The sequence below is a fragment of the Canis aureus genome, chromosome 15 (genome assembly GCF_053574225.1).
Source record: "Canis aureus isolate CA01 chromosome 15, VMU_Caureus_v.1.0, whole genome shotgun sequence".
NCBI lineage: Eukaryota > Metazoa > Chordata > Mammalia > Carnivora > Canidae > Canis > Canis aureus.
In genome coordinates, this window is record NC_135625.1 from 33,206,715 (window position 1) to 33,231,959 (window position 25,245).

The window sequence follows — 25,245 nt, forward strand, 5'->3', positions numbered from 1 at the left end:
CAGGCGCCAAACCGCTGCGCCACCCAGGGATCCCTGATTCTTGGTCTTTAATATCTTCTTCATCCTCATATGATCACTAGTCTTCTAGGTCTTTCCACAACACTATGATGTCTTATTGCTGAATGAATACAGAAGGTTACAGATTTGTACCTGAGATAAACTCCTTTATATATTAATTTCTTTCTCCACTTTCAATTTTTATTTCCCACAGAAAGACTATTTGCTAACAAAAACAGGCCCTTGCCAAATCTGGACAAGATTTCAAATGTATTTAAAGTCTCCTTTTCATAACAAAACACGGAGACATACCTTATAGCATACTATTTAGTTAGGAATGTGTCTGATAAGTATGAAAAAGCAACAGATTCTGTAAATCAAATTAACCTAAAAGCACAAATTGTATTTCAATTTATACATATAAACTACCATTATGTGTCCAAAATTAAGCTCACTGTTTAAAGCTAGGTGCCAGATCCACATAAACATTAATAGATGACTTCTGTTTAGAGACTCATCTCACTTACGAGGTATGAGATGTAAATAATACATTCAAACTGCGCAGTGAGGAGCTAAAGTGTTTCCTTCAGAGCTCCTTCAATCGCTTCAGCAGAGGAAAGAGTTGAAGGGACTGGCATGGTGTCTGGCATCTTTCATAACTGATAGTGCAGTTGCTGCAAGAACAGAGCTAACCCATGCAGATTAACAGTAGGGAAACATCCTGAAACTACTCTGGAGCCTAAATAAAAAGACTGGATTCGAGTTTCACGAACAAGGAGACTGGTCCATGGACGATTTGCTACAGATGAGTTAAATGAGGCTGAGACTCAGAAAAAGTTACTCCTGAGGTCAAGAGCTAATAAGTTAAAGAAGAGTTGGATCACAAGTCATATTTTCTCCAAATTCCGTGTTTGACATGTATTCATTCAGTCATTCCACAAACGTCTACTGAGCACCCACTATGAGTCAGGCACTGTTCTTTGGGGGATGAGATAGAAAACAACACAAATTCATAGTGTGCTCCTCTTGATGCACATTTCAGTCAGCAGAGACAATCAATAAACAAAAAAGTAAAATAAAAATAAAAGATGTAAAAAAACAAAACAAAACACTATGCAATATAAATAAGGGGTGGGAAAGTAAGTTTCCCAGTAATTGAGTGTAGAAGGAGTAAGGCTAAAATGGGTGAAGGCTTCAAGGAAGATGTAACTGAGTCTTGGCAGAAGACTTAAGAAATCAGGGTGACCTTATGGGGAAATCAGAGAAAGAAATAATGAAGACAGGCAGAGCACTGAAACTCTTTGACTGGAGACTCAGAATTTATGCTACCAACTACTGGCAGACAAATTCTGGCTACACTACAAAGGGCCAGCCAAGGAGTCTGAGCTTGATTCTATAGGTAACATGGAATCTCTGAAGAGTTTGGGAGCAGAAAAGTAACAACAGGAAAGTGTTAAATAACGGAGATTTAATCTTAAAACACATGTAAGGCAAATTTGGAGGGGTCAGAAACATTAGTTCCCATACTCTTACACTAACTGAAGCTGTGAAGTGATGAAGGTATGGATTGGGTGCCAAAAATAGAAACCGGAATAACAGACTTCTCAAGGCAAGAATTAAAAAAAGACTTGCTAATTGACTGTATATGAGGGATACCTGCCTAAGTAAAAAATGGTTCCAAGACTTCAGCTGTGAATTACCTAAGGGAATGGTACAGAAGTAGGCAGGGCAAGTTCAATGCATCATTTTCATTCTCTCTCTTTTACAAGGTGTAAAACCAACTATTATATTTTAAGGGGCTATAAACTGAATAGATCATAAAATAGAACAGATGACATGCAATATAGCCACCCTCGCATTTAAGTTTGGAAAAAAAATTGGATTTCATTCATCATACCTTTAATGCCACAAGAAGAGTCACAGTCTCCACTGAGTAATAGCCTCTGTCTACGTAGTCACCCATGAACAGATAGTTTGTATCTGGTGATTTTCCACCAATTCGAAAGAGTTCCATAAGATCATGAAATTGACCATGCACATCTCCGCATACGGTTACAGGACAACGAACCTCTTGCACATTTGATTCTTTTGTTAAAATTTCCTTAGCCTGTTAAAAAAAAAAAAAAAAGGAATGAAATCATTAAAAACGTCATTTTTTTGCATATTAAAATACTGGGAAAAAAGACATCTGAAATTAGTCTTAGAAAATCATAAAACTTAAACCACAATGAGATACCAATTTACATCTACCAGGATAGCTAAATTTAAAAGGTAACAAATGTTTCTGAGGATATGGAGACATTGGAACTCTTAAATACTGTTGGTGGGAATGTAAAGTGGTACAGCTGCCATGGAAAACAGTCTGGCAGTTCCTCAAAATGTTTTTTTTTTTTTTTTTTTTTTTTTAGTTCCTCAAAATGTTAAACAGAATTATCATGTGATCCAGCAATTCTGTTCTTAGGTATATGCTTAAGAGAAATAAAAACTTAAGTTTACACATGTTCATGGCAGCTTTATTCATAATAGCCAAAAAGTAGAAACTACCCAAATGTCCAATAAGTGATGAGGCGATAAATAAAATGTGATATTGCTCATTCAGTGGAGTATTATTCAGCAGTAAAAAGTACTGATACATGCCACAACTCTGAAAACACTGTTAAATGCAAGAAGGCAGTCACAAATGGCCATATGTATTATGACTCAAATTACATGATACATCCAGAAGAGGCAAATCAACAGAGACAGAAAGATTTAAAGGCTGCCTAGGGCTGAGAGGAGTAAGGGATAAAAGCGTACAAGAGGTTCCTTTGGTGGGTAATGAAAATGTTCTAATACTGTGGTGATGTACATATCTGTACTATACTAAAAGGCAGTGAGCTGTATACTCTAAATGAATGCACTATATTCATGAGAAAGATGTCAATGGGAATTCTATCTCAAAAACCGTTTTTTGGGAGACACGAGGACCATGTTCTGACGCAAGCTGATGGCCCTCTACCACCACAACCTGGCTGGCTTCAACTGCAAAGACGAAACAGAATTTAGAAACTTTATTGTTTGGCTTGAAGACCAGAAAATCAGACACTACAAGATTGTAGACAGAGGTAATTTAAGAAACATCCACAGCAGTGACTGGCCCAAGTTCTTTGAAAAGTATCTCAGAGATGTTAACTGTCCTTTCAAGATTCAAGATCGACAAGAAGCAATTGACTGGCTTCTTGGTTTAGCTGTTAGACTTCAATATAGAGATAATGCTGAAAAATACAAGGACTTGGTACCCTATAAATACAAAGATTGCTGACAACGCAGCTTAAAATGCCGAGCCCCGAGCCGTTGATCAATTTGGATGTAAATAATCCTGATTTTAAGACTGGTTTAATGGCTTTGGCTAACCTTCCTCAGATTCAGCATCATGATGATTACCTGGTAATGCTTAAGGCAATTCGCATTTTGGTACGGGAGTGCCTGACATAAGATGCAGTTGCCAAAGCAAACCAAACAAAAGAGGGCTTGCCTGTAGCATTAGATAAACACGTTCTTGGTTTTGACACAGGAGATGCAGTTCTTAATGAAGCTGCTCAAATTCTGCGATTACTGCATATAGAAGAGCTCAGAGAGCTACAGACAAAAATTAACGAAGCCATAGTAGCTGTTCAGGCAATTATTGCTGATCCAAAGACAGACCACAGACTGGGTAAAGTTGGAAGATGAACGTTTTAGGATTTCAGCTTCTCATCTGATTAGTACAATTGGGAACCATGTACGCTCTGGCATGTGTTTGGAAATCAAATGTCACATTTTCAAGGGAAGAATCCTAGAAAATTGATTATGTTCTCAAGATTTACCATCGTTTTTTTCTTTTCTTTTTTTAAAAAATTTTTTATTTATTTATGACAGTCACACACATAGAGAGAGAGAGGCAGAGACACAGGCAGAGGGAAAGGGAGAAGCAGGCTCCGTGCACCGGGAGCCCGACGTGGGATTCGATCCCGGGTCTCCAGGATCGTGCCCTGGGCCAAAGGCAGGCGCCAAACCGCTGCGCCACCCAGGGATCCCCATAGTTTTTTTCTTTAATAAAGTTCAGGAAAGTGGAAAAAAACCCTGTTTTTTTGGAGGGCACCTGGTGGTTCAGTCAGTTAAGCGTCAAACTCTTGATCTCAGCTCAGGTTTCGATTTCAGGGTTGTGAGTTCAAGCCCTGCCCTGGGCTCCATGCTGGGCATGGAGCCTATTTAAAAACAAAACAAAAAGCCCCCCCCTTTCTTCCCTCTCAACAAATAATCTTATTTGCATTTTTATTTTTTAAGATTTTACTTATTTGAGACAGAGAGAGCATACTCAAACACAAACAGGACGGAGGGGGAGACGGAGAGGGTGAAGTAGATGCCTCACTGAGCAGAGAATCTGATGTAGGGCTCGATCCCAAGACCCTGAGATCACAACCTAAGAGGAAGGCAGAGAGATGACTGAGCCATCCGGATGGCCCTTATCTGCATTTTTAAAAAGGTTAATAAAGTTACAAATCAGTTATTCTAATTTTTTGGTAAACACCTTCTAACATTATACCTCATCTACCCAGCAACTCTAATAGAAAGAGCCCAGAATCAGAGCAAATTAAAAAGGCCTCTGAAGTATAAAGCAGATTATGATTAAAGTAGATGTACCTCCCCACTAACCTGCCAGAAGAGTCTGTTAGGGCTTTTTCTGGCCCTATTGTTATGTGCAAAATTCTAATAAGCTATTTATGGAGTTTCCAGATCTGTGGCAGATTAGGAACAGAAAACCAAGAAGAACAAGAGGTAAGAACTGGGCCCATTGTAGACATACAAACTAAGAGTAAGAAACAACCCAATATGTGAGGGTGATGGCAGAGAAAATGACATGGCAACAGAATTCAAACACTAAGGATGAAACTTAAGGTAGGACCCAGCACAGAAAAGTGGAGGCTGTAGGAGAGTAGAATTTTAGCGACAGATATCTGCCTTGCCAGATATGATCATCTAAAGAGCATTAAAAGCATGAATTTTGAGTTCCTATCATTCTGCATCTGTGTTAACCGATCTTAACATTCTTGCCAATGGGTGTGAAATAGTATTTTATTTTGCACCTCTGACAGGTAAATTTTTTTTAAATGGCTTTTTTTTTTAAAAGATTTTATTTATTTATTCATGAGAGGCACAGAGAGAGAGAGAGAGAAAGAGAGAGGGAGGCAGAGACACAGGCAGAGGGAGAAGCAGGCTCCACACAGGGAGCCCGACGTGGGACTCGATCCCGGGTCTCCAGGATCACACCCTGGGCTGAAGGTGGCGCTAAACCGCTGAGCCACGCGGGCTGCCCTTAAGTGGCTTTTTAATGTTTATTGGTCTTTTTTTTTTTTTTTTTTTTTTGGTGAAATGCTTAACTCAAAATTAGGCTAATTTTTCTATTTGGTTTATATTTTCCCTATAGAGTTGTACTAGTTTTCCCTCTTTATGATCTGTGCTGCTTGGGTCTTCTTTTAGAAATTGTTCTCCAGGGGCTGGCTCCTGGGTAGCTCAGTTAAGTACCTGCCTTCGGCTCAGGTCATGATCTCAGGGTTCTGGGATGGAGCTCTGTGCCATGCTCCCTGCTTAGCAAAGAGTCTGCTTCTCCTGCTCCCTCTGTACCTCATTCCCCCAACCCCTTGTGCGCACTTAAACAAATAAAAGCTTAAAACAAAAACAAAAAACCCTGTTCTCCATGAAGATGGTAAAAAAAGGCACTCCTGCATTTTTTATCCTAGTTTTGTTTTTCATGTTTAACAGGTATTTAATTCAGCTGGAAATTGTTATATGATATAATGTAGGGATTTTTTTTCTTTTAAAAGATTTTAAGTAATCTCTACACCCAATGCGGGGCTCGAATTTACAAACTCCCAAGATCAAGAGTCGCATGCTCTTGTGACTGAGCCAGGCAGGAACCCTGTGATTCATTCTTTCTTTATTTTTCCTATCGGCTAATCAGCTAGTCCAGCATTATTTATATAGTGCCATCCTTTTGTAAAGACCCATACTCTGTTTCCTGATTTCTTATTTGTACTGGAAACAACCTCTATCTATACTCTCTCAGATTTTCCTGAAGAAGCAGTCTTTTGAACTGTACTGCTGTCATCACTGATGGTGCCCTGAGCTGGCTAGAATCTAGGCTGAAGTTGTGGACGTGGTCCTCACGCTGGGCCTGGACTCTGCCGAGCTGCTCCTCTATTTCCAGACATGGATGGAATGCCACATGGTTAGGGGCTGAAAGTGGGATGCACAATCTGGAAATAGGTGGGAGTCATTTCATTGTGTGCATCTTGACCAGTGGAAAAGAGAAAGAAGGAACAGGAAAATAAACTGCCATCCTGTTTTTTCCTTTCGTGGACTCCTCTGAGGGAGCATTTGTCTGGATTCGAATGGCAGAAGCCCTACCTCCCAAGGCAACATCGTCATGTATCACACTGTTTCTTCCTGTTCCTTAGGATGAAGTTTGCTTTTTTATATTGGGTTCTTTGTATAGTGTATTTCCCAAGCTATATATTCCTTCCTTGCTGGCAGTTATTTGCTTGCCATGCTGTTCTCCCTTTGTCACTGAGCTATCAGTCTAAACTTTCTATTTACTCCAACATATTGTGTGACATTTATTAACTCCCACTCTACCAACATGTGGAGTTGATTTGTACTCCCCCAATGAACCACAGGTTTAAAGTCAAGGTGCAAAAGAACTGAAATTCTTTTTGTAGCCAAGAAAGGTGAGAGGGCTCACAAGGGGGAATGTGGGATCTAGAATGCCTACAAACTGAGGGTTTTTAGGGGCCACTCCATTCCCACAGGAAAATACTCTCAGGCTTTGGACATGTTCCCCAGCCAATGTGTTGTCTTAGTTTGAGCAGTCTTGATGCATTCAATTCTGTCCCTGTCATTCCCCATTTCTTTCCAATACCCATTTCCACTATTTCTCAGATAAAAGAGGAGTGAGCTCAAGATCCCACTTAACTGTCTCTTTTCAGAGATACTGGGATATCAATGAGAATCCTTTGGGTTTTGCTGGCTCATGCACATAGTTTGGAGTGGCAGGGTATAGTAAGGAGTGGTACCTCATTGTGTCACTCCGTGATCACAGCCCGGGGCTATGTCTCTTTTCAGTTACTGATTATTTCCTGTCCTTTAACTTTTTTCCTGTTGGTTGTTCACATCATTTTTAGTAGTCAGAAAAACAGCAGGTAATTATTTTCATTGCTCTTGGCCAGACCACATCTGGAGTAACCCGATGCATTAGGTGGTAAACAAAGGGGCAGTGGCTACAAACATATGCTTCTTTTCCATCCATGAGATTGGTATAAATGACATTTACCCACTGTTAGCAAGGCTCTTCTTCTTTTTTTCTTTCTTTTTTTTTTTTAGCAATGCTGTTCTCATACCCTATTGGTGAAAATGTACATTTATACATCTTCTTTGGAAAGTAACTGACAGTAGCTAACAAAATGTAAGGTGATCTGAGGCAAAGACTGCCTAACCTCAATGTCTACTCTCTCCTTCCTTCTCCATAATTAATATAATTGTAGTCAAGGTAGCCATATTCCCAGCTCAAAGACTACTTTCCAGCTGCCTTGTTCAGGCTGCTATGACAAACACAATAGACGAGGTGGCTTCAACAGCAGAAACTGCTTTCTCACAGTTCTGAAGGTTGGAAATTCCAATATCAAGGTGCCAGCTGACTTGATTCCTGGTGAGGACCCTCATCCTGTTTTGTAGAGGCATGCTTACATTGTAGTGAGAAAAATCATCTCTCTAGTGTCTCTTCTGATAATGGCACTAATCCCACTCATGGGAGCTTTATATTCATAACCTATCTCTCAAAGACCTCACCTCCAAATACCATCACATTGGTAATTAGCCTTCATATATAAATTTTGGGAGGACACAAATACTCAATCCATAGTACCAGCCTCTTGTGCAGCTAAAAAGGGCCATAAGACTAAGTTCGGGTTAGTGAGATATAAGAACTGTTACATGGGGATCAGAAAGTTTCCTTAAGGAGGGGGCATGCCCTTCAACACTCTCCATCTTGTTTCCTGGAATGTTTATGTAACAATGGCTGGAACTCCAGAGGCCATGTCAGACCACAAGGACAAGAGCTGCTCCCTCATAACAGCAGAGCAGAGTGCTGGAAGATGTGGCAGGCTGAAAAAACACCCACAAAGATACAGTCACTTCCTGATCATCAAAACCCGTGAATATTATCTCACGTGAAAAACATGCGATTAAGGATTTTGACAGGAGGAGCTTATCCTAGATTATCCTGACAGATCCTAAATGAGTTTTGAGAGAGACAGAGACAGACAGATACACACATCCCCAGAAGACAGACAGAATGAAGTGCTGTGGCCAAGGAATGCCAGCAGCCACCAGAAGCCTGTAAGAGGCAAGGGACAGATTGTCCCAGAGCTTCCAGAGGGCGTATGGCCCTACTGACACCTTGATCTTGGACTTCCGGCCTCCAGAGCTGTGAGAAAATATATTTCTGGTCTTTTAAGCCAGGCAGTTTGTAATAATTTGTTACAGTAACCACAGAAAAGTAATACAGCAAGTGCCTGGTTTCCTAGCAACTTTGTAGAGCTACCGTATCATCCCAGGAGTGCTTATCTATGTATTTGCTTATACATAAGAAAAGTACAAAAATTGCTACTTTAGTTAAGCCTTTACTTTGGGTTTTCTGTTACATATGTGAAACCTAATGCTGATATTGGATATAAACAGTATTTGATATAAAAATGAAAAAGGCAAGTCATAAAACTACTACATGCTCATCTGTTAAGTAAGGAAAACTGTCTAGGAGCTCCACTCTAAGAAGCTGCTCTACTAATTTTTAAATATGTTAAGTAGCTGGTTTAGCTCATAGGGGCAAAATACTTATAGCAAAGTCAGCCAAGTCCAGTGAAACCACTGATACATCAGGGGGTAAAGAAGAAAGTTTTTAAGGAGTTTATAAAATCCAAATCCTAAAGTCAATAGGATCCTGGTAAAATAGCTGAAGACTGAGAAAACAATTAGCAGAGGTTTTTCAAAAGCAACATAACCTCCTGCAATGGAACTATCAACGGGAAAAAAAAAGCCAATGGCAACAAGCTTAAAATGAGAAAGCTTAAAATTGTCATTTACTTAGCAAGCAACAAGTAATTTGTTTTTCAAGTTAAATAGGAGTAACCGAAATTTTGCAGTTAAATAGAATCCTCAAATCAGAATATTAAGAATTTAGCCAGCTAATCACATGTAAAAATCCACTAAAGGAAACATCAAAAACAGAGAAAAAGTTACTTAACAGATAGTAATTGTATGGGACAACATTCATTAGGCTGATAAACCATTCACTTTGATGTACACCATACATAGCATTCACCCGACACATCAAAATATTCCTGAATGTAACGTTTATGTGTTCCTGCAACAAACATTTATTTGTAAAGTATCTGTTGTAGGCCAGGCACTAGAGATAAAGAGAGGAACAGGGAAACTCTCTAGCATCAACAGGCTGGCTTAGATGGGCTCAACTAAACAAAATAAAACTTTCTGTATACAGTTAGAGATAAAGGAGAAGCCTGGGAAAATATTTATAGCACACAAGAGAATAGAAACATACTGACCTCTATCATCTAGAGATATTTGTAGAATAAACTATAATATGTCTTAAAAAATCATTGACTGGCAGTCACATTTTTGGGAAATCCTAAGAAACTGTATGAGTATTTGGAAATATAAAGCTCTGAATTAGCCATCTCTGTTTCAATTGTTAAATGGGAGAGGGCTTGTAACTCTTTTTATACTAATGGACTTAAACTATAATTTAAAGTTATATTTTCCTGTATTGTAACATCATAAACTTATTTTAGGCCTAGGTGAGGAGATTTTGTAATATTGATGGTTTTAATAGTTCTAAGATTTGTAATATTGAGACTGTTGAAAAAACTTTATTTTTTGAAATTTGTTTTATTTGCCAATAAAATATCAGTAATACAACCTACATAAGGAAAAGCTCTTTTCAATCCTTAAATGCTAAGAGTATAAAGGGGTCAGGAGCCTAAGAAGCTTCAAAATTTCTATGCTAATTAATGCCTGTTCTGTTGACCAACATGTAATGTGAGAGATCATATAAAAGGTAAGCAGATTCATATTTCTACAAAGACGTGTATCTTGTTCACAGCAACTTGTTTTCAGTGACTGTTGGTGTCCTATTACTCTAATCCAAAGTACTAAAGTTAGAATATGTAAAACAAATCACAAGGAAAGTCTGCATTTATGTTGTAGGAATCACAAAGTCTATTTCTGGATTCATCTAGGTCAACTGGGTGCACCTAGCCCTGACTTTTAATTTGAAGTGACCCTAAGCAGTAGGGACAATGGCAAGTTCTATTCCAAGAGCTGTCCTCTCCAGCGTTCTAAAACATTTCTAAGGTATGATTTTGACTGTGGGCTCCATTAGCTCTTAATTCCTGTAAAATTTCCTTCTGGGTTCTCCAGCTTTCCTTTTGATTCTAGGCTACTATACATTTTTCCATTTCTGCTTAAGTTAGCCTGGTAGACTTTCCTAAGAGTTATGAACAATGTAGCCCATATTTTTTCTTCTCTTTGCCTGTGGTTGGTTAGAATGAGATATGTGTATAGAAATCTTCCAGGAAATAGAGACTCTCCTCCTGATTCAAATCTAACTGTGTAACCTTAAGAATTATTTACTTTTCACTTTCTTCATTTAGAAAAGGTATCTATTGGTCTGTAATTCTAAAATATGATCTTGAGGGTTATGAATTTGAGCCCAATGGTGGGTGTAGAAATCACTGAAATAAAAAAGATATGCAGTCTTACTTCCGCATGTAGAATCTGGGAATAGCTCTTCTTTTCCAAACCGAAATTCTTTAAGCGTTGATTTTTTAGCTGTTTGGTAAATGCATTATTTTATTATATTACTGAAATTATCCTTTTCTGTTTGGAGGGGCAGAGAAGACAAGCTGTGGGCTTATTTTTCTCACATTAATGAGAAGCCTGGAGGTAGGTGTCCCTGGATTTGTGGCCCTTAAGGGCCATCACCGCAGGACTCTTTACACCCACCTTCTTTGTGACCCTCAGTACACCAAACTGCCAACTTGTGGTCACAAGATGGTGGTGCATCTCTAGTCACTGTATCTGGTACCCTATTTCAGCAAGAAGGCAGAAAGGACAAAGGACCAGAGAGTACATGCTAGCCTAGTTTATCCATCTTACAAAACTTTCCCAGAAGTCTCACTCAGCCATTCCTGTTACCTCTTACTAGCCAGCTGAGACAAGCTCCCTGCTGCTCCAATGTATCACTGGCATGCAACTAGAGTAAGGTAGAGTTGCTGCAACGTGTAATTCCAATTACAACTGAAGGAAATTTTTTCTAAGATTTATTCATGAGAGACACACACACACAGAGGCAGAAACACAGGCAGAGGGGAAAGCAGGATCCCCACGGGGAGCCCGATGAGGGACTCAATCCCAGGACCCTGGGTTCACGACCTGAGCCAAAGGCAGATGCTCAATCACAGCCACCCAGACGCCCTCAAGGAAATTTTAAATTATCAGTCCTCTAACACAGGGTCTGACAAATAGTTCAAAAGTGTCTAAAAATCACAAATGAAACAATTTTTTACCAAGTTTACTCCATATGAGAGCTTCCCAATTTTGTTGAGGAGAAAACAAATCTACTGAATAGCAAAAATCAGTAGAAAGTTCAACTGGAGCTGATGTCATCTATTTTTTTTTCATTTTTAAAAAAGATTTTATTCATGAAAGACAGAGAGAGAGAGAAAGAGAGACAGAGAGGCAAAGACACAGGCAGAGAGAGAAGCAGGCTCCATGCAGGAAGCCCGACGCGAGACTCAATCCCGCAGGCCCTGAGCTGAAGGCAGATGTTCAGCCGATGAGCCACCCAGGTGTCTGTCTGTGTCTCTCTCTCTCTCTCTCTCTCTATCTATCTATCTCAACCAATCAGTTCCAACTCTGAAAAGCAAATCTGCTTGATATGTTATCTCTATCATTTACTGTCTTACTTTAAATATAAACATAAAAAGCACCAAAATGCGAATATTATCCAATGCAATTGTTCTTTTAAGTTTTCAATTAGTGAATTTTGCACCTCGGATAAACCTCATTGGCTATGATACTGCCACTGCACAAAGCTCAATTTTTCTTTTAAGAATATATGGTTATCTTAAACCAGCAGATTTTACAAATCTACAAGGATGCGTTAATAAGATTGGATACAGAATGTGTGTATGTTTCAGTTATACTCCCTGAGCTTCTAACTACATAGTAGTGAAGACAGTACTTCTCAGGCCAGTGTGATAACCACCCCACTCCCCCAATTTTTATCTCCATTGTATAGATCCTCTGATGTTTTTTAAACATTGGATTTTTAACTTCTACCTTTTCTTCAGATACCTGGCTCACCGAGCGATCATATTATTGTAAGATCACTTTGGCTTGCCTTCAGGGAAATTGTGTCGTACTGGTAGAAGTATACAGTTCAGCTAATATTTAAAATTCTTAATGTAAAAACTTTTGTGTGTCAGGGGCCCCCCAAAACATCCCCAGGTTTGATAGTGATTCACAAAGACCAACAGAACTCAGTATAGAGTCATACTGATGATTTATTACAACATTAGGATACAAACTAAAATCAGCAAAGAGAAAAGGCACAGGGAAGCAAAGTCTAGAGTAAGTCAGGTGCAAGCTTCCAAGTCCTCTTCCCGGGAAGCCTCAGAGTGCACAGGATGCTTGCAGCAATGAGTTATGACATGTGTGAAATGCTGACTACCAGGGAAGCTCACTAGAGACTTAGTGCCCAGGATCTCTAATTGGGACCTGGTAACATAGGTACCCCTGCCTAGCATTTACCAAAGTGAGGAAAGCATGTGCTCAGCATCACACCGTCTGTGTAACAGTTTAGGCACCGTGAGTCATTCTTAACGGGGATGGTGGGAACTCTCCCCCAAATTAAAATTCCCAGACATTAAAACGAGGCCTTTCTACAGATTTTCAGGACCACTAGGTCAACTTTCTTCTTTACAACTTGTGATTCTATATGTAAAAGTCATGAATGATTTTTAATGTTACTTAGCACCCAAATTTTTAAATATGTCTAGGACACCTATAAGACTAATTTTAAACCTGTAATGTGAATGGCTGTGGGATGCCACTTGGCAGGAAGCTGTTACTGTTGCACCCAATGCTGTATACCTAGCCATTCAAACTTGTTTCCTTTCTCACCTATTTAAAGACATATTCTTTTTTGCTGCTATGAACCAAATCTATTTAGGAAGAGAACTGAGAAAACAAAAATTTGTGAATAATGTTCAAATAAAATAGGATGAAATGAAACGTTTTCCCTTCTACCCATGTTTTAGGAACACAGAATATGAAAACGTGCTAAAATCTCCTCTGCCCAAAAGGTGACATTCTATTTTTGTGCTGGTGCCCATTACCAGAGCCACATTAATGAGAAACCACTGAATCTAGTTTTGGCAGAGTCAGTATGCAGATTTTCTGTCCCCTCTATTTACACATAAATTATCAGTTCTAAAACATTATAAGTAAATTCATCTGAAGAAAGCCACAGAACAGGGATGCCTGGGTGGCTCAGCTGTTGAGCATCTGCCTTCGGTTCAGGGTGTGATCCTGGTCCAGGGATGAAGTTCCCTGCATCAGGCTTCCTGCGAGGAGACTGCTTCTCCCTCTGCCTGTGTCTCTGCCTCTCTGTGTCTCATGAATAAATAAAATCTTAAAAAAAACAAAACAAAACAAAACAAAACAAAACAAAACAGGGATGCCCCGGTGGCTCAGCGGTTGAACATCTGCCTTCAGCCTAGGGCAAGTCCCATGTCAGGCTCCCAGCTCCTTGCTCCCATGTCTCTCATGAAAGAAAAAACAAACAAACAAAACAAAACAAAACAAAAAACAAAAACCACCCCTCTCTTAAGCCACAGAACAGACTGATCTGTGAAACAGGTGAGATTAAATGAAAAGTTCTGCAAAGCTAAGTTAATAATAAGCAGGGTGCCCATCCTCCTACAGTTACAAGGTTCTTTTTTTTTTTTTTTAAAGATTTTATTTATTTATTCATGATAGAGAGAGAGAGAGAGAGAGAGAGAGAGAGAGAGGCAGAGACACAGGCAGAGGGAGAAGCAGGCTCCATGTAGGGGGCCCGACGTGGGACTCGATCCCAGGTCTCCAGGATCACGCCCTGGGCCAAAGGCAGGCGCTAAACCGCTGCGCCACCCAGGGATCCCTACAAGATTCTTTTTTTTTTTTTTTTTTTAATTTTTACTTATGATAGTCAGAGAGAGAGAGAGAGAGAGAGAGAGGCAGAGACATAGGCAGAGGGAGAAGCAGGCTCCATGCACCGGGAGCCAGACGTGGGATTCGATCCTGGGTCTCTAGGATCGCGCCCTGGGCCAAAGGCAGGCTCTAAACCGCTGCGCCACCCAGGGATCCCCCTACAAGATTCTTGATAAATGACATTTGATCTATTTTTTTTCCTCAAGTATAGTTTATACTGTATTATATTAGTTTTCATGTGTACAGGAGAATGATTCAACAATTCCATACATCTCTTGTGTTCAAGGTACTGGTAATCCCGTTTATCCATTTCACCTGTGTCCTCATCCCACCCCTCTGGTAATCACCAGTTTGTCTGCTGTATTTTAGAGTCTTATTTATTTATTTATTTATTTATTTATTTATTTATGATAGTCTCACAGAGAGAGAGAGAGAGAGAGGCAGAGACACAGGCAGAGGGAGAAGCAGGCTCCATGCACCGGGAGCCCGATGTGGGATTCGATCCCGGGTCTCCAGGATCACGCCTTGGGCCAAAGGCAGGCGCCAAACTGCTGAGCCACCCAGGGATCCCTATTTTAGAGTCTTTTTGTTTCATTTTTTATTTGTTCATTTGTTTTGTTTCTGAAATTCCATCTATGAGTGAAATAATCTAGTATTTGTTTTTCCCTGACTTATTTCGCTTAGCATTATACCCTCTAGGTCCATTCATGTTGCAAATGGCAATATTTCATTCTTTTTTTACTGAGCAGTATCATATATACAGCTTCTTTATCCATTCTTCTATCACTGGACACTGCAGCTGCTTCCATTTTTTGGCTATTATAAATAAATAATGCTGTGATAAACATAAGGGTGCAAAGATTTTATTTAATTAATGTTTCTTTTTACTTTGGAAATAGTAGTGGAATTACTGGATCATATGATGATCCTATTTTTAATATTTTGGGGAAACTCTACAGTTTTCCACAGTGCTTGCATCATCAATTTACATCCTACCAACAGTGCACAATGGTTCCTTCTCCACATCCTTACCAACACTTGCTATTTCTTGTGTTTTTGACTTTAGCCATGTAGTTACAAGGTTCTTCCATAAATGACAGTTGACCTTTTTTTTTTTTTTAATACAAGGAAATAAACCTTTCCTTTCAGTTGAGCAATAGTCAAGTATCAGTATGATTGCTCAGGGAAAAGTTTTAGGATGTTATACCAATGATCCCATTTTAATAAAAACAATATACCAAAAATACCCTACTCCCCAACACATGATTTTTGCACAGCAAGACCAAACTGTGGAAGACTACATTTGTCCCTGATGTAAGAGGGCAGTGGCTGGGGAAGGTGGGTGCAATAGTAAAGAGCATTTGCATTCTTTGCCCTACATTTGTAAGGTATTTACATTTTTAAAAGTATGTATTACTTTTTAAATCTGAAAAAATAATTTTAAACTTAAAAAAATTCCAGATGGCAATAACTTAGTCATAAAAACAATTGCAGAGCTAAATCCACATAATGGAATTTTATTCAGCCATAAAAAGGAATGAAGCACTGATATTTGCTACAACATGGAAGGGTATTGAAAATTTTATGCCAAGTAAAAGAAGCCAGACACAAAAGACTACATATTGCATGATTTCATTTATATAAAATGCCTCAAATAGCCAAATCTATAAAGAAAGTAGATTAGTGGCTGCCAAGGGATGGAGGAGGGGAGAATAGGGAGTGATTGCTAATGGGCACAGTTTCTTTCCCGAGATGATGAAAATGTGAGAAATACTGTTGTAGCCCAATGGAGTTAGAACAAGATTATTTAGTAGTTTTGAATCCTACCCAATCATTTCTCTCTACATAGCCAGTTTTCACTCTGTGTTAGTTCCCATATGCACGAATTTCAGTCACTGTGGTTTAATTAGGTCCCTAACAACATGGTTGAAATTTGAGTTAACACACTGTATTTACTGCAATTAAAAATTTTGCTGCTGGTATACAAGTCACTACATAAACAGAAGGTATGGCATCGTGATCAATAACCAATCACATCACTTCTTTTAAAGTCTCTTAGGGATGGTTCATAGCACATCTGTTACTAGGTTTATATCCAGACAGCAAAGTATATAGCTATATTGCCTCCTTATCTTGTGACATTTTACAAAACTGGATACTTAAAAGAGGGATTTGGTCAACAACGATAAAACTGAGCAAAGAAATGAAAAGAGGTAAAACTGGAAATGAAATTCAACTAAGAAATATATATAAAATGGTTGACTGCAGGATGCGGTGCCCTTGGAGAGACTCTAGATAGGCAGCCAGGAAATAGACTTAGTAACATAAATAAACATGGAAACTTATTGACATATATGAAGAAAGAGGTTGTGGCAAAAAGAAAGAAGATATCCCAGAGGAAGTGACACTGGCAAAAATCTCAGTAAAGAAGCTCTGAAAGCACAAAGAAACTGTTGGAAGCTGATCCAAACTTAAGAAAAAAGGTAAATCAGAATCTTACTTAGCATATTCCTCAAAGTAGCATTTCTCAAAATGCAATCTGGAAATAAGACTTGCGATGTCTTTAAAAATGCAGATTTTTGGATTGCCAAGCCATAATCAGTCTCTGGAATGGAATTAAGAAACCTCAACTCTTTATTTCCTTTCCAAGTGATTCTTAAGCACACAAAGTTTAAGGAAAAGCTGGACCATTCTGACTGCACAAAAATGCTAAAACGTCCAGTAGAAATTTTTTATAAAGGTAAAGAATATTTTATTTTACTTTATTTTTAAAATATGTTATTTATTTGACAGAGAGAAGAGAGAGAACACAAGAAGGGGTAGTGGCAGGCAGAGGGAGAAGCAGGCTCCCCACTGACAAGAGAGCCCTATGTGGGGCTCCATCCCAGGACCCTGGGATCATGACCTGAGCCCAAGACAGATGGTTAACTAAGTACCCAGATGCCCCAGGGAAAGAATATTTTAAACATTAAATGGCTAACTTTCTGCATTTGCAAAGAGTTTACAAAATCCAAAAGAAAATGTCATGAAATTACAACAAAGAATATACCATCTCAATTAGCAGGAAAATAACCTTATATCCTACACAGTATGATTCTGATAAATGTACCCATGTTTTCTTCATGTATTTGGCATTATTTTTCCATTGATTATTTATGAAAGTTTTTGTCACCTAAAATTTGTGCAGTAAAGACCTGTGTAGTTAAGAACCCTACTCAGAGAGAGGTCTGACATATGCTCTTGCCTACTGGGAGGCAACTGCTGGGCAGTTGCAGAATGTCCTGCTTCATATGAGTGTCTTTGCCTGGGGGCTTTGACCATTGGACAGTCTAACAAGCTGATTTATAATGAGGGCTTTGGGTAACCCACTGTCCAGTCTGCCTCTGAAGGAACTAGAGATGGAAGATACCAGGCCTTCCTAAATTCTGCCCTGTGTGTCTCTTCCCTTGGCTGATTTTAAACTGTATACTTTCCCTGTAGTCACAAGTATAACAGCTTTCAATGAGTTCTGCAAAGCGTTCCTGTGAATTACTGAACCTGAGAGAGCAGTTCTGGGACCAATTGAACACGTAATTGGTGTCACACATGAGGGCAGTCTTGGGAACTGTGCCCTCTAATTCTTGCAATACCCATTCAGATCACGAAAGAAAATTACCTTATGAAGAATTTGCAAGGCTTTCTCTGACCACTCTATTAAAAGAGCCTTCCAAGCTCAAGTCCATCACTCTCCCCTATCCTCTGCTTTTTCTTTCTACAAGGAATCCATCTGGTATTCTATTAAATCTGTTTATCATTTGTCCCCTCTTCTGTTCACAGCTGAATTTCCAGCACTTTGAACAGTGTCTGGCACATAGGAGTACAACTAAAATGTGTTGAATCTATGATGTAAAAATGGAATGACAGCATTTATTTAGCCACTCTTCTCATTTCCCACAGAACAAGTACCTCTCTTGCTACTAAAGCAAAGGCAAGACTGCACCTAGGCAATTCTCCTTATCCAGGTAGAAGAAACTTTATAACTACTTTACTCTCTATGACATGGAAAGAGCAAAATTAAAGCCTAGCCTATACACTTCCTTGGCACAATAAAAAAAAAAAAATGCTAAAAAGTCACTTCAAACAAAGTTTCACGTAGAACTGCATGGGCGAGGGGCACCAGGGTGACTCTGACTCTAGGTTTTTGCTCAGGTCATGATCTCAGGGTTGTGAGATCAAATCCCACATGGGGGGTCCACAGTGAAGATTCTGCTTGAGATTTTCTCCTCCCTCTGCCCCTCCCCCTGTTCATGCTCTAAAAATAAATCTTAAAGAAAAAGAGACTGAATTGAATTGGTAAGGACAGTCTCACCTTCCCATCCCATTCTCAAAATAAAATATCTTTGTATAAAATATTATTTAGATCTTCAATGTAATTTTGCACACTTGTACTATATCATAGTGCTACTGTAGTACAATTCAGTTATCTCAGATTGCACCTCAAGTTTATAATATAATTCTCTTGCTCAAAAAAGTTATTTCAAATCTTGCTCAAAAAAGTTATTTCAAAGGACAGTTTGCAAGGCATAGTAAACTGTCTCAGAGTACAAGAGACAACAAACCAAGTCTAAGCCTGAGCTCCCTTATTCCCTAGAAAAGAAACCAAATCTGTAATAAACTGACCTCATTCCCTAGCTTAATATTATTAAAGAAATAAAGACTTGAAAAGTAATGTTATATAGGAAGTACAGACAAGACTTAATCATTAATAAAGGAACAGTGTGAAAGAAAATATTTCTTTACACAAGTTATTCTGAAGAACCAAGATCAGGTTTACATTAAAAAAAAAAAAAAAGATTTTATTTATTCATGAGAGACACAGAGAGAGGGGTAGAGACATAGGCAGAAGGAGAAGCAGGCTCCCTGCATGGAACCCGATGCAGGACTCAAGCCCAGGACCTGGGGATCATGACCTAAGCCAAAGGCAGACACTTAACCGCTGAGCCACCCAGGTGCCCCCTAGGTTTACACTTAACATACATTTACACGAAGGAGAATTATAAGGAAATCAGTCCAAAACAATTCAAAATTCCTATTTAATCTAAAGTAAACCTAAATTCTCATACACAATAGATATGTCTATGATTTTAATGCATTCTCATTAGAAAGACTAAGTTCAGAAAATATAGTTTATAAAGTCTAAAATACAGTGATTGTTTTGGCATTAATTTTTATCTTCAAAGCATGGTATGTTGTTTCCTTTTACCAAAGAAATTCATTCACTAAGTCCCTCATAGTATTTATCCTGAAGAAAAGATGAAGAAAAAATTTCTGCAGGTCTTCAAATTAGAATGCATATGCTACAAAATCACTAGTCCATATGAAAAAAAAAAAAGGTATGTAATGTAGACTTCATTTCATCTACCTACAGATACTGTTTCACACATCATATATAAAGTAGAGAAATGAATTGATTTTCAAAAGTCTGCTCTAGTCATTAGTAGTTCATGCTAGTCTAGTTTGCCTCAGTTTCTTTACCTGTTTGCTATGAGAGGCTGGCTTAGATAAGAAATGGAAACAAGTGGTTCAGTCAGAAGAATTGGGTTTTAACCTTATATTCCACTGTAATCAGGTCATTCTGTTATAGTTAAGAAAGGAAGGAACTACTTTCTGCATCACAGCATTTTAGACTCTGTCAAATGGACCACCAAAGCTCAAGGGAAATTAAAATGAAGTACCAGTTATGCTTTCTGGCTGTTAAGACCACTAATTTTTTGCTACAATCTATCAAGGAAAAAAGTAATCCAAGAGATTTTTCTCTATGCACAAAAATCATTCATTTTTACTAGAATCTAATCTTCATTAAGATGGTTTCAGACATTCTGGAATTTAAGCATGCTACTTCACATTAATGGGGTAAGTAATATCCTAATGATATTTCTGTTTATTTCAAAGCTGAAGCCACAACCCAAAAACCTATCCATTAGTCTTACATAATATTTACATATTTATATTCTTACAAAAGCCTCAAAATTTTTCTAAGTAGGCACTTTATAATCATGAGAATAAAGATTCTGCTAGCACACAAATAGACTAAATTTCCCTATCTACTCAGAGTACCACAAGGGAGGTTCTTCAGTATAAAATAAAGTTTATCAGGTAAAAGAGACTAAACTGTTTCTCTTCCTGAGATCTACCAAGAATTAAATATAGTTCTAGTCACACAATGTCCTGAACAGTGCCAGACTGGCTCTCCAGGCACACTATCTTTTAAAATTACTGTACACACTGCTGATGCAGAAATGAATCACAGAAACAGTTTCTCTATACACATAAGTCAAATTTGCAATTAGCTTCAAAAGCTGGACTGCTAAAAAAAAAAAAAGCTGGACTGCTAATTTAAGAGCTAGTCTTTTCAAAAGATATGCCTTACTATTTTATACAAACTTTTTTTTTTTCTGTGCAGAAATTAACTTCGAAGGCCAGACCATCCATATCCATACTTCTTGTATTTCTTTCCCATTTGGCATTAGGATGGATATTATTTTTGCCACTACCTCAAAATAGGGCTTTCATCAGTACCACTTTAGTCTCAATTTCAGCTGACTCCTTCAGTTTTTTAGGCAACCTGAATTAGAACAGGAATTCAATCTTTTTTTTTTTTTTTTTAAAGATTTTATTTATTCATGAGAGACACACACACAGAGAGGCAGAGACATAGGCAGAGGGAGAAGCAGGCTCCCTATGGAGAGCCTGACGTGGGACTTGATCCCAGGAACCCGGGGATCACGACCTGAGCCAAAGGCAGATGTTCAACCACTGAGCCACCCAGGTGCCCTGAACGGGAATTTAAGATTTTAGATTTTATTTTTTTTTAATTTTATTTATTTATTCATGATAGACACAGAGAGGCACAGACACAGGCAGAGGGAGAAGCAGACTCCACGTAGAGAGCCCGACTCAGGACCCGATCCCAGGACCCCAGGATCACGCCCTGGTCCGAAGGCAGGCACCAAACCACTGAGCCACTCAGGGATCCCCAGATTTTAGATTTTATATAAAATCTCTTTTGAAGTACATTCTCCAGGGATGCCTGGAGAATTTATCTCTGGATAAATACAGAAAGCCTCCTCAAGACTTAAATTGTGACTGAGGGGTACCTGGCTAGCTCAGTCAGATAAGCATCCCACTCTTGATCTTATGGTTGTGAGTTCGAGAACCATGTTTGGTATAGAGATTAAAGAAAAGTTTAAAAAACTCCACAAAAACAAAAAGATTTAAGTGTGATTGAATTCTTCTCTAGGAATATATCAAAACTATTAGCGAGTCAAAGGGATTCAACATCAGCTTTGTTCATAACTTCAAGTCTTTAATGTTCATAGCAGGGTTAACTGACTCAACTAATTTCAAGACTAGGTATTTTAAGATTGAATGCTGACACTAGACCTTGAGAGAGCAATTTATTTTTTATTTTTTTTTTAGAAAAATTTATTTATTTATTTGAAGGGGGCAGGGAGACACAGGCAGAGAGAGAAGCAGGCTCCACGCAGGGAGCCTGACGCCAGACTCGATCCCGGGTCCCCAGGACAAGGCCCTGGGCTGAAGGCAGCGCTAAACCACTGAGCCACCTGGGCTGCCCAAGAGAACAATTTAAAATGTAAAATTTGAGAAAGGAATTTAAAATGTAAAATTTAAGACTCGTGAAATTTTAGGTTATCAAACAAGCACACAGAATGTCTACTTGAAGCTGTAAGTAATGTTTGTTTCAGAAAGAAAAAAATACCACTGGCTTGGCAGTCCTATTTACAGAAATTCTCCTGTTAACAAAGAGGGAGTGAGTAAGTGATTTACTTAAAAGATTTTATTCATGACACACACACACAGAGAGGCAGAGACACACACAGGCAGAGGGAGAAGCAGGCTCCATGCAGGGAGCCTGATGCGGGACTCGATCCTAAGACCCCCAGGATCACGCCCCGAGCCAAAGGCAGACGCTCAACTGCTGAGCCACGGAGGCGTCCCGCAACGAGTTATATAATATACAAAAGTGCTAGGCAACATTACACTTGTTAAAAACTATTCTAACTTAACATTAGCTATTATTCCTCCATCCCTAAGTTGCATAATTTTAAGAGTGCCCTATTACTGGGGATGCCTAGGTGGGTGCTCGGCGGGTTGAGCGTCTGTCTGCCTTCAGCTCAGGGCGTGATTCCTGAGGCCGGGATTCAGTCCCGCATAGGGCTCCCTACGAGGCGATTTCCCTCTGCCTGTGTCAGCCTCTTTATGTCTCTCATGAATAAATAAAATCTTAAAAAAAAAAAAAAAAAAAGGAATGCCCTCTCCAATGCATTTCTAAGGCATTCCGATTTCCAAACACAAACTCTCAAAAAAAGTCTTAGATTTATGCCTTAAGAATACAAACAAATCCAACAGCATTAAGAATAACTTGGTTAGGGACACCTGTGTGGCTCAGCCGTGGAGCATCTGCCTTCAGCCCAGGGCGTGATCCCAGAGTCCTGGGGTCGAGTCCTGCCTGCGTCTGGCTCCCTACATGGAGCCTGTTTCTCCCTCGGCCTGTCTTCTCACGAATAAATAAATAAAATCTTAAAAAAAGAAAAAGAACTTGGTTACTCTTTCATACAGACTTTTTCCATAAAAATGTGTGAAAGTTATCTAGTCCAATCATAAAAACCGAACGAGAAAAATTCCAAGACTTATCCGGTAAGATGAAGAGTGTGAAACAACTCCAGCGGTTAAGAAAACAATGGACACAGAATTCAAGAAAGTTGTCCAAGATCACCCAGTCAAGGACGACTGTGAGCAGTTTATCACTTGCAGATTTTATTACCCTGGGACAAGAGAAAAAAGAAAAGAAAAAGAAAAAAAAAGAAAAAGAAAAAGAAAAAGAAAAGAGAAAAGAAAAGAAAGAACCCCAAACACTTTACATATAACAGAAACGGAAATAACTTTTGAAAAGGGCTGCCCTGAATCAAAGACACGTAGCCCATCTATCATTTCAAGTTATCACTGTGGCCAAACTATTTTTTTTTTTTAAAGCTTTTTATTTATCTATTCGTGAGAGGCAGAGACACAGGCAGAGGCAGAAGCAGGCTCCCTGCGAGGAGGAGCCCGACGTGGGACTCGATCCCAGGACCCCGGGGGCACGACCTGGGCTAAAGGCGGACGCTCGATCACTGGGCCACCCAGGTGCCCCTGTGGTCCAATTTAAAAGACAGACCGCCTGGTTTCGGACAATCAAGAATCCGTGCGAAGACCAGTCGCCGCGTGCTGAGATCGAAGTCAGCCTCGGTTTACCCATCCGTCGGCCACTACGCCCACCCCTCCAGAGACAAACGGGCTGGCACATTGCAAGCTGCTGATTTTTGAGCCCCCCAGCCCCCCCCCCATTCACCCGAGAAAAGCCCTACGTCTCTTAACAAGCTCGGTTAATAATTAAGACCATCCAGGTTCACTTTCGGTGCATTTTCCAGCAAAAGCTCGCGCTGGATTACCCCGCCGCTGGCGCGCACGTGAGACGTTAGGGTCAGGAATCCCCCCGACCCAAGCGGGGCGTGGGCTCCCCGGGCCGGCGCAGGGGCTTCCGGAGGGCGGGGGCCGGGGAGCAGCGGCCCGCCCCGCCCGCCCCGCCCCGCTCCCGCCGGCCGCCCGCCCCCGCAGGCCGCTTCGCTTACCTTCTCGCACAGCGTCCGCACCTGGTTCTCGTTCAGCTGCTTACACTCGTTGAGCTGCTCGACCCACTGGTCCAGCTCCTTGGTGAACGCCTTGTCGTCCATGGCGGCCCGCTGCCTCCCTCCCCCCACCCCGCCCCTGCCCTCCCGCGCCCCGCGCGCCGCTCCCCTCTCCCGCCGCCAGCGGCTCCCAGCGGCAGAGGAGGGAGCGGGGCGGCGCGGCTGCGGGCCCCTCGCCCCGCCCAAGGCCAGCGGGCGGCTCCCGGCGCGCGGCCTGCGGGGACCCTCGCCCGCCCCGCAGCCGGCGAAGGGCGCGGGGAGGTGGGCGGGAGCGCGGCGCGGGCCTTCGGCGAACCACCCGCCGGACGCTCACCCCGAGCCGCCGCCGCCGCCGCCGCCGCCGCCGGCCTCTCCCGGCTCTCTCGCCCCTTCCCTCGCTCCCTCGCTGCCCTCCCTCCGGGTTTCCGTCAGCGCCCGGGCATTTCCGCCGGGAGCGGGGAGCCGGCGGCGCCCGCCGGGGCTCGGGACGCAAGAAGGCTGCAGCGCCCCCGTGCGGCTCGGCGGACAAGCGGCCCGGGGATGGCGCCGAGGCGGGCTCCTGTCCCTCCCTCCTCCCTCCTCTCTCTTCCTTTCCCACTTGGGTGAAAGCCTTTTCTTCACATCCTTTTCTCTGGGGACGTAGGCCCACCTTAGCCTCTTGCAGTGCTGTTTCCCTCTGGGGAGGAGCTGGGAAACCTGGGCCTTTCCCCTGCAGCGCTGTCCCCCCAGAGTCTGGCACTCTCCCAGAGCAAGCATTCAGTGTTTATTGGGTCTATAAATGGATTCTTTCTAGCCTTAACCCTGCCGCCAACTAGCCGTGGACCCTAACATCTTAAAGCCTCTTTTTCTTTTCTTTTTTTTTTTTTAGGCCCCCCCCGCCCCCCGGCTTGCCAGCGCGAGGGGAGGGTGGGGCAGAGGGCGAGGGACAAGCAGATGCCCCCTCTGGGGGGAAGGGAGGGAAGGGGGGGAGCCTGACCCCAGCCGTATCCCAGGACCCCGAGATCACGACCCCAGCCCAAGTCCCCCGCTTAACCGACTGAGCCACCCAGGCGGCTCTCCAAGCCTCCCTTTCATGATTTTTCCGTGATAACAGTCTGTGTCCCTTCCAGCTCCAGCGTTCTTCACTGCTTTTTCTGCAGTGTTTACTGAGTTCTAATGATTTGGACATTCAACAAATACTTACTGAGCACCTGCTAAG

At 40.9% G+C, this 25,245-nt stretch overlaps 1 protein-coding gene, 1 long non-coding RNA gene and 2 pseudogenes across 2 annotated transcripts in view; 2 read left to right on the top strand and 2 right to left on the bottom strand.

Annotated features, from left to right (window-relative positions):
- The window catches only part of PPP2CB (protein phosphatase 2 catalytic subunit beta), a 33,977-nt gene extending 9,808 nt beyond the window's left edge, over positions 1 to 24,169 (bottom strand). The window contains exons 1-2 of the mRNA XM_077849063.1: positions 24,012 to 24,169; positions 1,895 to 2,104 (exon numbers count right to left, since the gene is read on the bottom strand). Coding sequence (XP_077705189.1) covers positions 1,895 to 2,104; positions 24,012 to 24,113 — 312 coding nt within the window. The 5' untranslated portion in view covers positions 24,114 to 24,169. The remainder of the gene's footprint in view (positions 1 to 1,894; positions 2,105 to 24,011) is intronic.
- On the top strand, positions 2,966 to 3,870 carry LOC144284482 (RNA transcription, translation and transport factor protein pseudogene; annotated as a pseudogene).
- On the top strand, positions 8,114 to 18,520 carry LOC144284483 (uncharacterized). The gene is made up of 4 exons (XR_013352886.1): positions 8,114 to 8,499; positions 10,329 to 10,443; positions 16,919 to 17,083; positions 18,160 to 18,520. It is a non-coding gene; the product is annotated as an uncharacterized LOC144284483 (long non-coding RNA).
- On the bottom strand, positions 12,057 to 12,187 carry LOC144285155 (U4 spliceosomal RNA; annotated as a pseudogene).
- Positions 24,170 to 25,245: the final 1,076 nt, after the last annotated feature.